The 14,578-nt window shown below is 42.4% G+C and overlaps 1 protein-coding gene across 1 annotated transcript; it reads right to left on the bottom strand.

Moving 5' to 3' along the window:
- Positions 1-505: 505 nt before the first annotated feature.
- On the bottom strand, positions 506-14,291 carry CISH (cytokine inducible SH2 containing protein). The gene is made up of 3 exons (XM_060765795.2): positions 13,422-14,291; positions 4,537-4,763; positions 506-3,202 (listed from the first exon to the last, which is right to left on the bottom strand). Exons 1-3 carry the CDS (start codon positions 13,466-13,468, stop codon positions 2,706-2,708), a joined length of 771 nt encoding a protein of 256 aa, XP_060621778.2. The 5' UTR covers positions 13,469-14,291; the 3' UTR covers positions 506-2,705.
- Between the last annotated feature and the right edge of the window lie 287 nt (positions 14,292-14,578).

The raw sequence follows: 14,578 nt of genomic DNA, 5'->3' as shown, positions 1-14,578 counted from the left end.
CAGCCTAAGTTCCAGGAAAATCATTCTTCACAGAAATATGTGGATTTTCCCCACAAAAAAAGTTTATACCACAGGGAACAGTGTTTTCTTTGCAGAAGACCGCGTGGATATTGTGCTTAAATGATATTGCAGAATAACATTCCCCAAACTCTGAGGGGTGTTTGAACACAAGAAGATAGCTGCTAAGAAATGTTTGCTGTCTAAAAACGTAAGATTTGCAACCGTTGTGTATTACACTCTCTAGTTTGACATGTATGAATTCTAAACCTTCTTCTGTGATCCCGGCATTAAACATGTTGTTGAATACTTTTTCTTGTGGCTTTTACTACTTTCCAGCCCATAGAAATATGATGGTAATGTTGAGGTAAATAGGTCAATGCAGCGGTTAGGTCATCTGGAAGATCAGCAGATGAATTTGCTGGAAGTCCTACTATAGTTTCAATACCTAAAGGTTCAGCATTGTGAAAGGCTTCTTTTGCATTTGGAAAGAAAACTTTACCACATGTTTGTATTTAAAAATATGATTTATTGTATTTTGTTTTGTTTCAATATATTTTCTTTTCTCATTCATTTGCTCTTGCTCCAGCACCTGCCATAGTGCACAAGTGGAGAGCTCATTGATCAACAAACCAGGTACCACACATGCACACATCCTCCAGCAATTATTAAAGTAACCAAAAGAAAACCAGAAATAACAAATGTTGGGGGTGGGGGGACATGAAAAGAAATGGACACTGACTAAATAGTTTGCTATTGGAGCACCTTGCTACTAACATTTCCTTCAGGTTGTACTGGGATTTCTACTTCCCCAACCTGATGTCTTCCAGATATGTTAGATTATTGCTGCCAGCATGGCCACTGAGGAAGTTTGTCTTAATCCTTGATTTTCACCCTGTATTATAGTAAAGGCATCTTTCTCCAACTCAGCCGTATGCCTATAAAAGCAGGTATTATCCAGTGATTGCCCTAAGTAATTAAGACATCCAATGGAAGACAACCAAATTCTTAGACTGTATGAATCTTCCATCTTAAGAGAATGCATGGTAGCCAATGTCCATTGGGGATGGTGGACAAATGAATGGAGGCAGCAAAAGCAAAGCCATGGGGTCACTAGAGATGGAGCCAATGGCATCTAGTTTGCTACCTCAGCTATTCTCTTGAAAAGATTCCCACACATTGAACTGCCCTTCTGGTTCAGAGGGTGAACTTAAGAAGTGCCACACTTTCCCAAACCAATCGCCCTGCATGAGTCTGAAGGAGGAGTGGAAAGCAAATTAACACCAAGGGGTTATCTTACTCTTAAACAGTCAATTCCGGCACATTCACCTCCACCCTAATAAATACAAGGTAAACAAGGACTGTTTGGGTATGGTGTTCAAACAAGATGGACAATTCTTTCTTGCTTTCTTTGCCCTTTATAAAAGATGCAGCATCAAAGTTTGTAAATGTCCACAGGTAAATTTTATGAAAGTGAGAAAGGATTTTAAGGAAGTATTTCCCCTAAAAATCCAGTATAAAAATAGAACACTAATATTGGATTTAGGCCATTATTCAAAGTTCCATCAACAAAATAGGACTGTGAGCAATACAATAGGATTCTGTTCTCTGTGGATTGCCATGGTACTAACAGACTGATGTAACAGTGGCTTAACATTCAACTGATTGACTGATACTAGTGAAATAATGGTGAATGGGGAGGTGCCTTTTGCTACTTCCCCAACAAAGGAAAATAAAGATGTGCTGTAGCTGCAATATAGTAGGAATCACCTTTATAACCAATAGTCCATTTGTGATCATCCCATCAAGACATACCCTTAAGTTTTGTGTGACAGGAATTCAGGAACCGCCTGCAGTTGTTGGTTTGACAACCAATCAGTAGGATGTCATGTGGCAAATTAATACTGGGAGCCTTCAAAATGGGGAATGGTGAGAAAAGATCCACCTTGATGCAAGTCCACATTCATTTAGCTGAGCAATTTCATGGTAGGGATGGGATCCCTATCCCAGCTTCTCCAACCAGGTGCCCATCAACCGGTTCAATAATGAGAAATGAAGTCTAAAATGTCTAGAGGGGCCCCCACCTGGGAAGACTACAATACATCATTGCAGATGATGGAGCAGGTTTCCCACCAGACAACTAAACTGAAGTTCACATTCAGCTTCCCCTGCACATACACACACAACTTAAGGCTAACACAGATAGCTACAGTCTGAGTCCCTTTCTAATAATGTAGTTTGGAAAAGGAGAATTAAGTAAAAACAATCTTGATTAGAAGCAATGGGGAGAGAGTATACCATGGGTATAAATAAACAACAGTAACAATGCCTGAACATTCCTGGTGTGATGGTGATTTTGAAATTCAAGTAGTGAGCACAAGCTGGGAAAGCTTCCTCCCAGCCATAGCCAGAGAGAAAGAGAGTAGCCCTGAGGTTTGGGCACTAGAATTTTGTACCACGCACACATTTCACTGGAACAAGCAGCGTTCCCCATGGCATGGGAATGGAATCGGATAGCTGAGAGGGGAAGGAGAGTAAGAGGAGTGAAGATGAGATATGATCTCTTCTGGTGGCCACTTATTTGCTTTGCTCACTCACCACAGTGGCTCAAAGCCACATCACTGTCCCCTCTGTATTTGAGTATTTTTTATTTATTATAAAAATATTTTCATTGTCCATCTGCGGCAAAACTAAAATGTTTTGTGTCCTCAAAGCCGGAAAGGGTACTGTTTCAAATAGTCCTTCATTCTCTTTGGCAGAGGCAACTGTTCTGTATCTGCAGTAGATCTGTTGATCTGCAGCCGGCAGAGGTGCTGCAGACTGGGAGCACCGTCCTTACGACCAAGTGGACGGATGAGTTTCAAATGTACTGCTGACGCCACCATCTCCTTCTGTAAGGGTGGCAGGGGAGGCGGGTAAGGGGCCTCACTTTTGCTCTCCACAGTGCAGGAAAGAACGTAATGCTGGATAAGGCTGACCACGTCTGGGAAGGCCAAAATCCGAGGCTTGGAGAGGCAATTGGAGTCTAACCGGAACTTACTGTCGGCATATTCTATGCGCACGTTGGTGGGGCCTCTATTGGTCTTGACTGAAAGGGTGAACAGGTAGCTGGGATGGGTGCTGTCCCGTACCAAGAAAGTGCCCTCGGGCATCTTTTGGAGCTGCTGCTTAGCTTCACTGGCTGTGATAGAGCCCCAGTACCAGCCTGAAAGAAAATTCAAGAGTAAGGAGAGGTTAAGAATCACAAGGAAAACATGCAAACAAAGTGGAGACAATAGTAAGGGAGGGGAAAGGAAATGTATTGATAATTCCTACTATCAGTGAATTCAAACTGACACACTGCTCACCTCTACTTTATTTCCAAAACAGCCTGAGAAGTAATCAAACTGAGACTCTTGTGAGGCAGATTAATGACAAGAATTTGAATCTATCTCCCACAGTTTCAAACTTAATCCCTATCATCATCACCACCATTGTTTCCCTCAAAATTGAGACTTAGTGACTAACAAAAATGTAAGCTAATAAGATAAAACAAGCATACATAAAATACACAAAAAGCTATAATTCCAATATCTAGTCAACTCTCCACATAAGTGAGTTTTGCTTTTTTTGGATTTGATTAATATGATCTCTCTAGGAATTGTAGGCTCTCTAGTAGGACTTCTAGTGAAAACTGACCACAGAATCCCACTGGAGAATCTAGTTTCCTAGAAAGATATTCTCTCAGGTTAAAAAGGTTTTCTACTTTTTCAGGGGTCTTGTGACCTTAACCCAGCAAAGGCGGCAGGTTAAACAATGTTGAAGCATGTCCATTAAAACTGGGTAGCAAACAACAGTGAAGCAGGCTATAAAAAGTCCTTTATAAAGAGTCAAATCCCCAAAGCTTGCCTGGATAACCAACCCTTTACCTGCCAATGGAAGGATACCAGGCGGTTAATCTGAACAGCCTTTGAGAAAGGGAGCTCCAAGGCCTGGAAGTCACTACCAACTGTGAGAGTAACTGGATTAAGAGGAGGGGCCCCCTGAAGGTGTGCAGGATCATATGAGAGAATGTAGTCCTTCCAAACAACTAAATGTTTTCACCACTTTGGGTTTGTTTGCAGGCACTACTGAATACAGAATTCCCTGGGCTCTACCAGCAAGGTATTTAAAAGAACAGACTACCATTTGCCTGATAATGAACCCTTGTAAAAATGCTAGTAAGGCCTTTTCTCTCCTCTGATGCATCTCTTGCCATCTTGGGAGATATGTGTGAGACTCATTTCTCTCCTACAGCTACATTTCAATAAGAGGCAGCCTATAATAATAGTTTCATGTTTATTCCACCATGGGGAGGACCCTGATTTCAAGGGCTGGAGGCAGAGGCTTGAAAAGATGTAGGATTCTTTGGCTACAAATCCCAAAATCTTCCCTATCCATCTGCTATCAGAAGTGGTGGCTATGCCAGTGGAGCTATTCTGGGAGTTACATCTTCCTCAAGACAATTTCTGCAAACTCGGGGCTGGTGGGGTGGGGGATATCGTTGTAGTGGACTCTTACCAGATTCTCGCAGGTATGAAAATGTTTTAGCAATACACAGGAGGTCTTCCTCCGGGTCTCGTGCCTGAGGTGGCTTGCTCTCAAGTGTGGGTGCCACCAAGGGAGGAGGAGCAGCCTCATCTTGGAAGGGCACAACTGGAAGAGGCTGCATGACCTGCTCTGGCACATTAACTGTAAGGCCCCCAAGCGACCGCCTCCTCTTTTCCTCTGCCAGCAAAGGATGGGTTCTGAAAAAGAAGAGCATTTTGGGTTATTTTTATCCTGCCCAGAACCAGTTTGCATCATCATACTACTGCCTACTGCACTAACGTGTTGTGCTACCACATACTTTATTGCATAAGCAGATTCCTATGCAAGTTCATCTCAAAGAGGAGGATAAGAAGATCAAATCAAGTCACTTCTGCTGCAATCATCAAGCGTACTTATTTGAGAGTAAGTGCTGGTGAGATCTTCCTTTGAGTATGCATACATCAGTTTGTAAAATTAAGCACACATCTGGTGCCCACTGCTGGATAGGGGACAACCAATAGTACATGTCTACTCATGAGATCCTTGCAGCATTCATAAAAAAATACTCTAAACTGTAGATATTGAGATGGAAAAATGTCAACAATACAATTCCCATAATTCACATAGAATTAGTTCTTTCACTAATTCACATAGAATTAGTGAAAGAACAAAATTAGCTAAAGAACAGAACTCAGTGCTGCCTGAATTTGGTTCTGATTTAGCCCAGCAGTCTCCTTTTCTCTTGCCAATTACATGCACCACTACTCATTTACAACTGGCTCCAGGACTCTAGATGTGTGTATATGACTTCATGTTGCCTGTTAATTTGATGGCAACCCCATAAAAGTCTTAGGTGGCTTTGCTAGTTCCTTTCTCTGAAATGTAGCCTACAGCTCATTGTATTTGTTGGCAATCTCCCATCAAATACTAACCAGGGCTGACCCTGCATGACTCCCAAGAGAGGCTCTCCTCTCTGTCTTCTCAGCTTTGTCTGGTGAGAACAAGGGGGGGGGGGGATCTTCTTGGTGCCTGCTCCCAGACTTGGCAAGTCCCTCCCTAAAGAGACCAAGATGGCTCTCCTCCTCCTCTTCTTCTTCTAGCAAGTAAAATGTTTTCCTATTCTGTCAAGAGTTGACTGTGATGGGTTGTGCTGGTTTTTTTTTGTTGTTGTTGCTTTTAATATTGTCTTCCAATGGATTATAAACAGTTGTTCAATTTGGGAGAGGGGGGGATGTGGGATATAAATAAAATAATTCAAATAATAACCCAGTGGGGTTTAGTGCCTTAATGCATCCTTTAAAGAGCAATATTTTTTTTAAAAAATGGTATTTGGACAAAATTTTAAAATACAGGCTGTTATTTTGCAAATATTGACCTGAACTAGAGTAAGCCCATTGAATCACTATTTACACCTATGTGTTCCTTCACTCACAATTCAACAATTGATTCAGTGGATCTACTCTGGTTAGGATTAAACAATAGAATTGAAACATTCTGTTTTCACTTTTATTTCTAACACTCATTATACCTGAATAACCTAACTGTAGGAGGGATCAAAAAAACTATTAATACACAGAAATAAAAATGTTCTATATTAAAATCAGTTTCACCATTATTTGTGTGCTCACATATTCTATTAAGAAAACAAGACAGGCATAGTTTTTTAAACTACTAAACCACTGTTTCATGCATTCCATTCGCCGCCGCCACTTTTAAATACAAAGAACTTCCACTTCAAAAATAGATAGGCACTAACATATATAGATTTTTTCTTTCCGTGTAGCCCAGAAATGTCAAGGACATGGTGGAACAGAAACAAAATGTGCACTCCTCCTTGACTCAAGGTGGTTTCAAATAATCATTTGCAGCAGGGTGGCTTCATTTGAGGAACAGTGGCCCTGTAGTGCCTCCACAACCACAGGGACTGCCCGCCCTCTCTACCCTTCAAGCAAGGTGACTGCTATCAAGCTTTAACAGCCCCTTTGAACTCAATGGAGCTGCAGGGAAGGGCACAGTAATCCTTGTCTCAGTGGGTGGCCAAAGCTAGGCAACCTGCTCCCAAAGAGCTGCCACACAATATGTTTTTAAGCATCCACTACACTGCTTTTCTGTGAAACTACCTCTCACGTTTTTAAAAAATTGTTTATCTGAATCTAAACATTTGCTAAAGAAGATATGCTGGATATTGCTGATTGTGCCAGGAAGGAAAAACAACAGCAAAGGTACAATACCAATTCCATAAAGAGCTGCTGATTGAAAGAACAGAACTGACTGTTAGATACAAGACTATTTTCCTCTTGAATCTGGTTTTGCCACATGTTCCTCCTCCCCTGCCAGTTACATGAACTAGCACCCTATTCCAGCTGGCAGTGGGACTGTATCCATCAGTTGTAATTGGCCACTTGTTTACAAACCCTTATTTACTTTTCTTTCAACCACAGTTTCAGTTAGTAGTGTTTGGGATACAACATCTTTCAGCATTGCTTAGCTGGATGCTCTTGCTGGCTAGGGATGGGAAGCTGGAAGTTGTAATCCAAAAATGGAGAATTTCCTAGCTCTGCTTTCAACAATGGCTTCAAACAACAGGAAAGGAGATTCCACCTGAACATTAGGGAGAACTTCCTGATTGTAAGAGCTGTTCAGCAGTGGAACTCTCTGCCCTGGAATGTGATGGAGGCTCCTCCTTTGGAGGCTTTTAAACAGAGGTTGGACGGCCATTTGTCGAGGGTGCTTTGAATGTCATTTTTCTGCTTCTTGGCAGGGGGTTGGACAAGGTGGCCCATGAAGTCTCTCCCAACTCTATGATTCTATGCAGAATGGAGCAGGCACACATGCAGAAATTTGAAAGAAATGTTTGGAAATGCCCCAATGCCTTTCTCTTTGAATTATACAGCCTCCTGCATGAGTGTGGTTGTAGTTGTCTTTTAAAGTTGCATTGACCGTATATAGTATCAATAATGCCCTGATGAAGCCAGAGGATAAAATTATATCTATCTCATGCTATCTTTGTTCTGCCATCTCCCACTTTGTACAATCTCATCCTGCTATCTTTTAGATTAACCCAATTTACTAGTAGTAAAACGTAGTACTAATATTAAAACTCAATACTGTAACTTTATATTCACAAAAATAAAAAGCTGTTATTCTTAAATGTACTGCCACGTCTCTTCCTTCCCCCTTCCTTCCCCCTTTTTATGCTGCAAGAGACTAACACGTCTCCTTCTTTGAAAACAGCCAGTTAGATTTCCAGTGAGCACAGGAAAAGCATGCATGGAGTAATACCACTCACAAAGCCTCTGATTTCATCACTATTTTAAAATAACAATTTAACAGGTTCTGAGCAGTAACCTTTTGTATCTTCCTAGAAGGAAAATGCATGGGAATTTAAAAAAAACCACATGCAGAATACGCTCACTGGCAGGAGATAGAGCAACAAACCTGACTCACATGGTAAACAGATATTGCTAGAAATCTACAAAGACAGAAAAGTTCACGTTGGCCCTCACCTCTTCTCCATAACCATGGGGAAAAGACCTTCTTGTGCAATGCAGGATCAAAAACAAGAACAAGCTCTATGCTAAGCATCTCAACAGAGCTAAATTCAACAGTTTTTCTGAACTGAGGCCTTTCAGCAAAAAACAACCTATCTTAGCTTGACTTCTGAGCTTCATTACGTCTTGTGTAACCACTTGGCTCTCCAAAGTGGGTGTGATACCAGCTGGCAAATCCTGATAAACAGTACTTTGTACAGCAGTAAATTACTAAACAAGGTAGGATGGAAGTTCCCAGTTCCAAATTCTGCCAGTTCAGGTCAAATGCTGGCCTTCACATTATTCTTTTTTTAAAAAGTAATCTGTAAAGGTTGGCCTTTCTTCCTCAGTTTTTATGTGATTATTCCCAGTTAAACTAATGCAGGGGTCAATCTTTTCCTCATGTTGTTGCACTCCTACCCAGAGGATGGTGACTAAAATGATCAAGGGTCTGGAGAACAAGCCCTATGAGGAGCGGCTTAAAGAGCTGGGCATGTTTAGCCTGAAGAAGAGAAGTCTGAGAGGAGACATGATGACCATTGTATAAATATGTGAGTGGAAGTCATAGGGAGGAGGGAGCAAGCTTGTTTCTGCTGCCCTGGAGACTAAGACATGGAACGATGGCTTCAAACTAAAGAAAAGGAAATTCCACCCGAACCTGAAGAAGAAGCTCCTGACTGTGAGAGTTGTTCAGCAGTGGAACGCTTTGCCCTGGACTGTGGTAGAGGCTCCTTCTTTGAAGGCTTTTAAACAGAGGCCAGATGGCCATCTGTCGGGGGTGTTTTGAATGCAATTTCCCTGCTTCTTGGCAGGGGGTTGGACTGGATGGCCCACAAGGTTTCTTCCAGCTTAAGGATTCTATGATTCTATGATTGTATGAGGGATGCATTCTGTCCAAACATATTTGTCCTCAACAGCTTTTCTGTGATGAGGAGGAGACAGAACTGGAGGTCCTGAGGTAGTATGATGTGTCCTAGAAATATCTGATTTTGGTGTGCTAAAAGTAGGACAAGGTTATTCTGACTATAGATCCCAGAGTGCCCTGACCATCAGGGTCAGAAACCACATGGACTGGATGTGTTGCACTCCAGAATTATCTTTTCCAAGCTCTCATGGATAATGACAGATTTCTTTGGAAATGTTGTGATTGACGTATTTAGATATTTTGGCCTTTGGCTTAATCCCATAATCCCCATGCTCAAGAACATCAAGTGGACATGCCTGCAAATATTAATCCATCATCTACTTTATCTCTCCTGTTCATATTTCTACCTTTTCCTACTTGGGGGAGCTACTTTTCTCTCTCTAAGGAAAGTGTAAAACGTTCCAAGCATATTAATGACTCTATATAAATAAGTGAAGTAGTAAACATGTCACAATCCCCTCCCCATTCATTTCATGGAAACTGTGTTCCATAATTTCTTGTTGGTAACTGAACCTTAGAAAGGACTAGAATGTAGGTGCGGCTGAATCCAGTCCTATTGGCATCAACAAGTTGCTATTGGTGGGTTTCTTTCCTTTTAAAATATTTACTTATATGTGGCCTTACTATATAGAAGTTATAGAATCAGATTTGTGCTCCCTGGCTGCGGAAATGACCACATGACAATTAACTGAGTTTACACATCTCCTAAAAGCAAAAGTCAGCATGGTATAGCGGTTTGTTCATCAGAGGATGACTCTAGATATTCCCTGCTCAGCCATGGAAACACACTGGGTGACCTTGGACAAGTCACATACTCTCAGCTCCAGAAAAGCCAATAATAAGTTTGCTTTAGGGTTCCATAAGTCAGAAATGCCTTGAAGGCACTCAACAACCAGTTCCTAGATCACAGCTATTAAAACTGTCACTGAATTGTCGAAGACTTCCATGGCTGGAATCACTGGGTTGTAGGTTTTTTTGGGCCATATGGCCATGTTCTAGAAGCATTCTCTCCTGACATTTTGCCTGCATCTATGGCAGGCATCCTCAGAGGCTGTGAGGTCTGTGGCCCCAAAACCTCTGAGGATGCCTGCCATAGGTGCTGGTGAAATGTCAGGAGAGAATGCTTCTAGAACATGGCCATATAGCCCAAAAAACCTACAACAAAACTGTCACTGTTGGCCCTAGCAGTCAATCACTAGTCACAATCTTCTCCTTGCCAAAGAGAGAAGAAGGCATATGTTAATACAACCCACATTATTTTCTGGACTGAATAAGTACTTGACAAAGCACTCTTTGAGCCAGAGGTCTCCCCTTACAAGAGAGAGAAATACAAAAGATTTGAAAGGGAGACACCATTTGTTTTAATAACTTGTTGGGGTGAGTGGGAAGAGATCAAACACTGTTCCAAAAGTCTAATAATCCTTTCTCATGTATTGCTTGTAGGGTTCAAAACACATTGTCCCAGTCTCTTTTTAAAGCACTCTCTCCTGCCCTTTTGTCTCCGGGAGCAGTGGCCTATGTGTTTCATTTTTAGGATTTTCTCTGCATTCCTCCTTGATGAAACGCATTCTGCTCTGTGTTACAGGTGAGGGGGCAAGGCAGCAAGAAAGAAAGTATGAGAGTGTGTGGGTGACGGGCAGCAAAGACACCAACCGGGAGTACAAGAGAGACAGGTGCATAGTAAGCTGGGGAACATTTTTGAGTAGGTGTAGAAGCACGATACAACAGATAGTGATCTTAACCTAGGCATGTGGAATACAGAAGTCATTTCCTAAAATTTATCAGAGGGGGAAGCAAAGGAGAAGCATAGCCATGGGGCAGGCTGCTCAATACTGGGAGCAACAAATAATATTAAAAACTTACTGCAAAAGAAAGAGTTTCAAAACATGGTGCATCAGCAAAAGGACTGAGGTTTAGAACTTGTCTACGCTACAGAAGTCAACTGATTTAATCTTCAAACACTCTCTTCTCAAGGTATGCTGAGAACTGTTGTGGAAGGGAGTGGTTCTCCAGTCTTTCACCCTCCAGATATTTTGGTCTCCAAGTCTTAATAATTCTCAACAACAAGCATGATTGAATGTAGGCATGCTGGGAGCTGAATTTCCTGGAAGAGCACAGTTTGAGAATCACTAGATGACAGGATTCTCGTTGCTTCTCTACAAATCTCAGGGTCCATGACAATTACAGCTTTCCACTTATCATATTCCCAGATTGATTGTTTACTGCCTGGAGTGGCCACGTTAGTAGTAGCTTATCACCACTGGTTGATGAGTGCTGTTTTAAACTGAGTGTTAGTTGTTGTTTTATATGTCCATATGTTTTATTTAATTGCATTTTTAAATTGTTTTCGTTTTATGTTCTGTTTTTTGGCACCTTGCACCATGTGCAAGCCACCCCAAATCCCTTCGGGGAAATGGTGGCGGGATACAAGAATAACATTATTATTAACTAAAGTTGTATGAAATCAATACAACTCTTACTATGCAAATTCACCCCAATTTTGCTGCAGATAGTGTTGGACTATATAGGTACAAATTCCATCAAGCATCTCAGTTGATGATAATAACAACAACAACAACAACAACTTAATTTATATTCTGCCCTATCTCCCTGGAGGAACTCAAGGCAGATTCCAAACATAAAAGGCAAACATTCAATGTCCGAACACAACAATACATCCATAGTAATGAAATTTAGCCACAAGGCCACCAATGTCTTTCAATCTACATTGCAGCGGAACAAAAATGGCTTCTAAACAATACATAATTCTAACAAAGGTATGGGGCCGAGAAGCCATGCATGTGCGGAAAGGAACTAAGCACAAGGGACAAGGCAGGAAGCTGACAGAGAGTACTACAGGCACTTGAGTTAAAATGCATTGTGCCATTCACATCTACTCCAGAATAAGCCTACTTCTTGAATAAATTATATGCTTCACCCCAAAGCACCATGTCTCCGCTCATATCTGAAATTCACTTCCCATGGGTACCGCCTTCTCCCTTGCTACAGAACTGAGAAAGCCACATTTGCTTCTCTCAAACAGAGCACAGTGTTGTTTGTTTCTGTACTTTTTAGAAATATAGGTTGTGCCGACTTCTTTTTAACATCTCTGGATGGGGCAGGCTCGATTTCCCAAGGTGAGGGAAAGCGCCTGTTGTTTTGCTTTGAGTAGAAACTCACACAAAGGGTTTTACATTCCAGGGAAACATTCCCTCCACAAACACCAATGTGAGCGGGAACCCACTTAAAAGAGCTAAAAAGGTATTCCCTGCATCAGGCAACTTGGGCCCTCCGGGTGTTTTGGACTCCAACTCCCACAATTCCTACAGCCTCAGGCCCTTTCCTCCCCCCCCCCCCCCTTTTTATTTGCATTACAGTCAGCTTTCATATGATATTGTCTCTTTTTATTTCTTTTTCTTCTTTAGACATATACTACACATTTTCCCTTCTTCTATTTACATTCACCCCTGTGCTCCCCTTCTCCAGAGCTATTTCTTCTTCTAAAGTCCCACCAAAAGTTCAATTCTTCTATATATATAGAACAAAAATATATAATATACTAGCCATCCCCTGTCATGCATTGCTGTGGCCCAGTCTGTGTATATGTGCTTTGTGTGTATATATTTGTGTATATGTGTGTTTGCATGTGTGTGGTTTTGCGCATGTGTTGTAATGTATGTTTTTACTTTTTGGCTTTTTAAGTCTTTTCTGTGTTTTTCAGAGTTTTTATGAGTGATGGTCATGCATTGGCCTGATATGTGTACTGTTTCGAAATCTGGTGTCAATTTGTCTAGTGGTTTTTGAGTTTTGTTGATGCCACAAATGAACATTACATTTTTATTTATATAGATAATATATATCATAAAAGAATAAAACATATATTTAATGAATTGAAAGCCAAGAAGGAAGAATTAGATAAGATAGAAATAGATTGAGGTTCAAAATAATTTGATATATTTGAAAAGTATTTTGAATATAGTACGATATTGTTTCTAGCACCAACTTTTTGCTTGATATTCAAGCACATCTGAAGCGGCTGAGGGGGGAAAGGAAAGGATCTGAGGCTGTTAGGAATGGTGGGAGTTGAAGTCCAAAATACCTGGAGGATCCAAGCTGGCCCCTACCTGCCTATACTATCTTCCCCAGCATATTTATCCCACTGAAGCTCCCATCCCACCCAATAAATAATAACAATCACATATAATATATAAATAATAATAATAAACATCACACAGTCCTAGACACTTGGGAAATGCCCAACGTGTGATCCAATACAACAGCCAGCAGAGTGATCTTGTCTGCTGTGGACTCATCTTGTTGTATTTCTAATAATAATAAGAATAATAAGAATAATAATAGTCTCTTTGGGGTTTGCCCAAAGGGCCCCTCTGCTGGAAAGGAGAAAGCCGGCCCTTCCTTACCCTTGAATACAGAGGATCATGTCCCTCCAGGACCAAGGAAAGAGCATCCAGGCGCCAGGGAACCGTGGGATTTTCTCTTCTTCTTTCGTGGCTGCCTTTGTTCCCAAACACAAAGGGTGGAAAAGTCCCCGAGAGAAGAAGACCGCGTTGAGACTTTCTCGAAAGCCCCTTGGAGTCCTCTCTCTCTCTCTCTCTCTCTCCCAAAAGGGAGGTAAACAGAAAGAAACACAACCCAACCACTTGAGGTATCCAGAAAGTCTTCCTTTCCAGCAAGAGAAGAGCTGAAGAACGTGCCAGTGTTTCCTCAGGAATTCTCAGCAAGGATTAAAAAGAAAATAACCGTGTTTTTCTTTTAAATGACCCGGTTCTGATATCAATCTAGTTTCCCGCCGGCTTTTAAAATCCGGGAAGGCCGGAGCCAGGCGACTGAAGGGATGCGGAGAAGCCCTCTGGCCACCAAGAGGAAGGGCTCCCTTCTGGCGCGACCTGCCCCGACGACGACGCTGACTCCACTGGCAGGCAAGCAGGGAGGGAGGGAGGGCGGGAGGGAGAGCCAGCCGCCAGTAAGTAATCTTTTGTTTGCTGCCTTTTAATCTATTCCAGGAAGTGGCGGATTCCAGGAATTGCATCGCACTCGCATCACGGTTCCGAGAGTCACACACAAAAAGGAAAAGTATAAATAGAACCCCCTCCCCCCCCCCTCCCCGCCCGCAAGCGATCTCGAAGTGGGTCAAAAGAAGGGGAAATAAACGGAAAGGGATCAAGAGCGAGCGAGCGAGCGCGCGTTGAAAGGAGATCGGAGGAACCGACAGTGGAGGCTCCACTCGCTCGCCGGCCAGCCCGCCCGCCTCCTCCGTTCAAGGAAATACCTTTGATGGATTTCCAAGAACTTTCCAGGAAAGCGGGGCTGGGCCGGAGCGGTCGGCCAATAGGAGGGGAGGGGGCGGAGCCCGGCCTCCGAGGCCAGCCAATCGGAGGCGGATGACGCCAAGATGCTGCCAGGAGCCGAACCCGGGCCAGCGCGTGCCAACGCTGCTGCAGTTCTACAAGGTCTAGACCAGGCCGGGGCCAACTTGGGCCCTCCCTCCAGGTGTTTTGGACTCCAACTCCCAAAATTCCTAACAGCCTCACGCTCCTTCCTTTTCCCCCTCAGTAGC

The sequence above is a fragment of the Anolis sagrei genome, chromosome 2, assembly GCF_037176765.1.
Source record: "Anolis sagrei isolate rAnoSag1 chromosome 2, rAnoSag1.mat, whole genome shotgun sequence".
Lineage (NCBI taxonomy): Eukaryota > Metazoa > Chordata > Lepidosauria > Squamata > Dactyloidae > Anolis > Anolis sagrei.
This window is presented reverse-complemented; position numbering and strand designations above follow the sequence as displayed.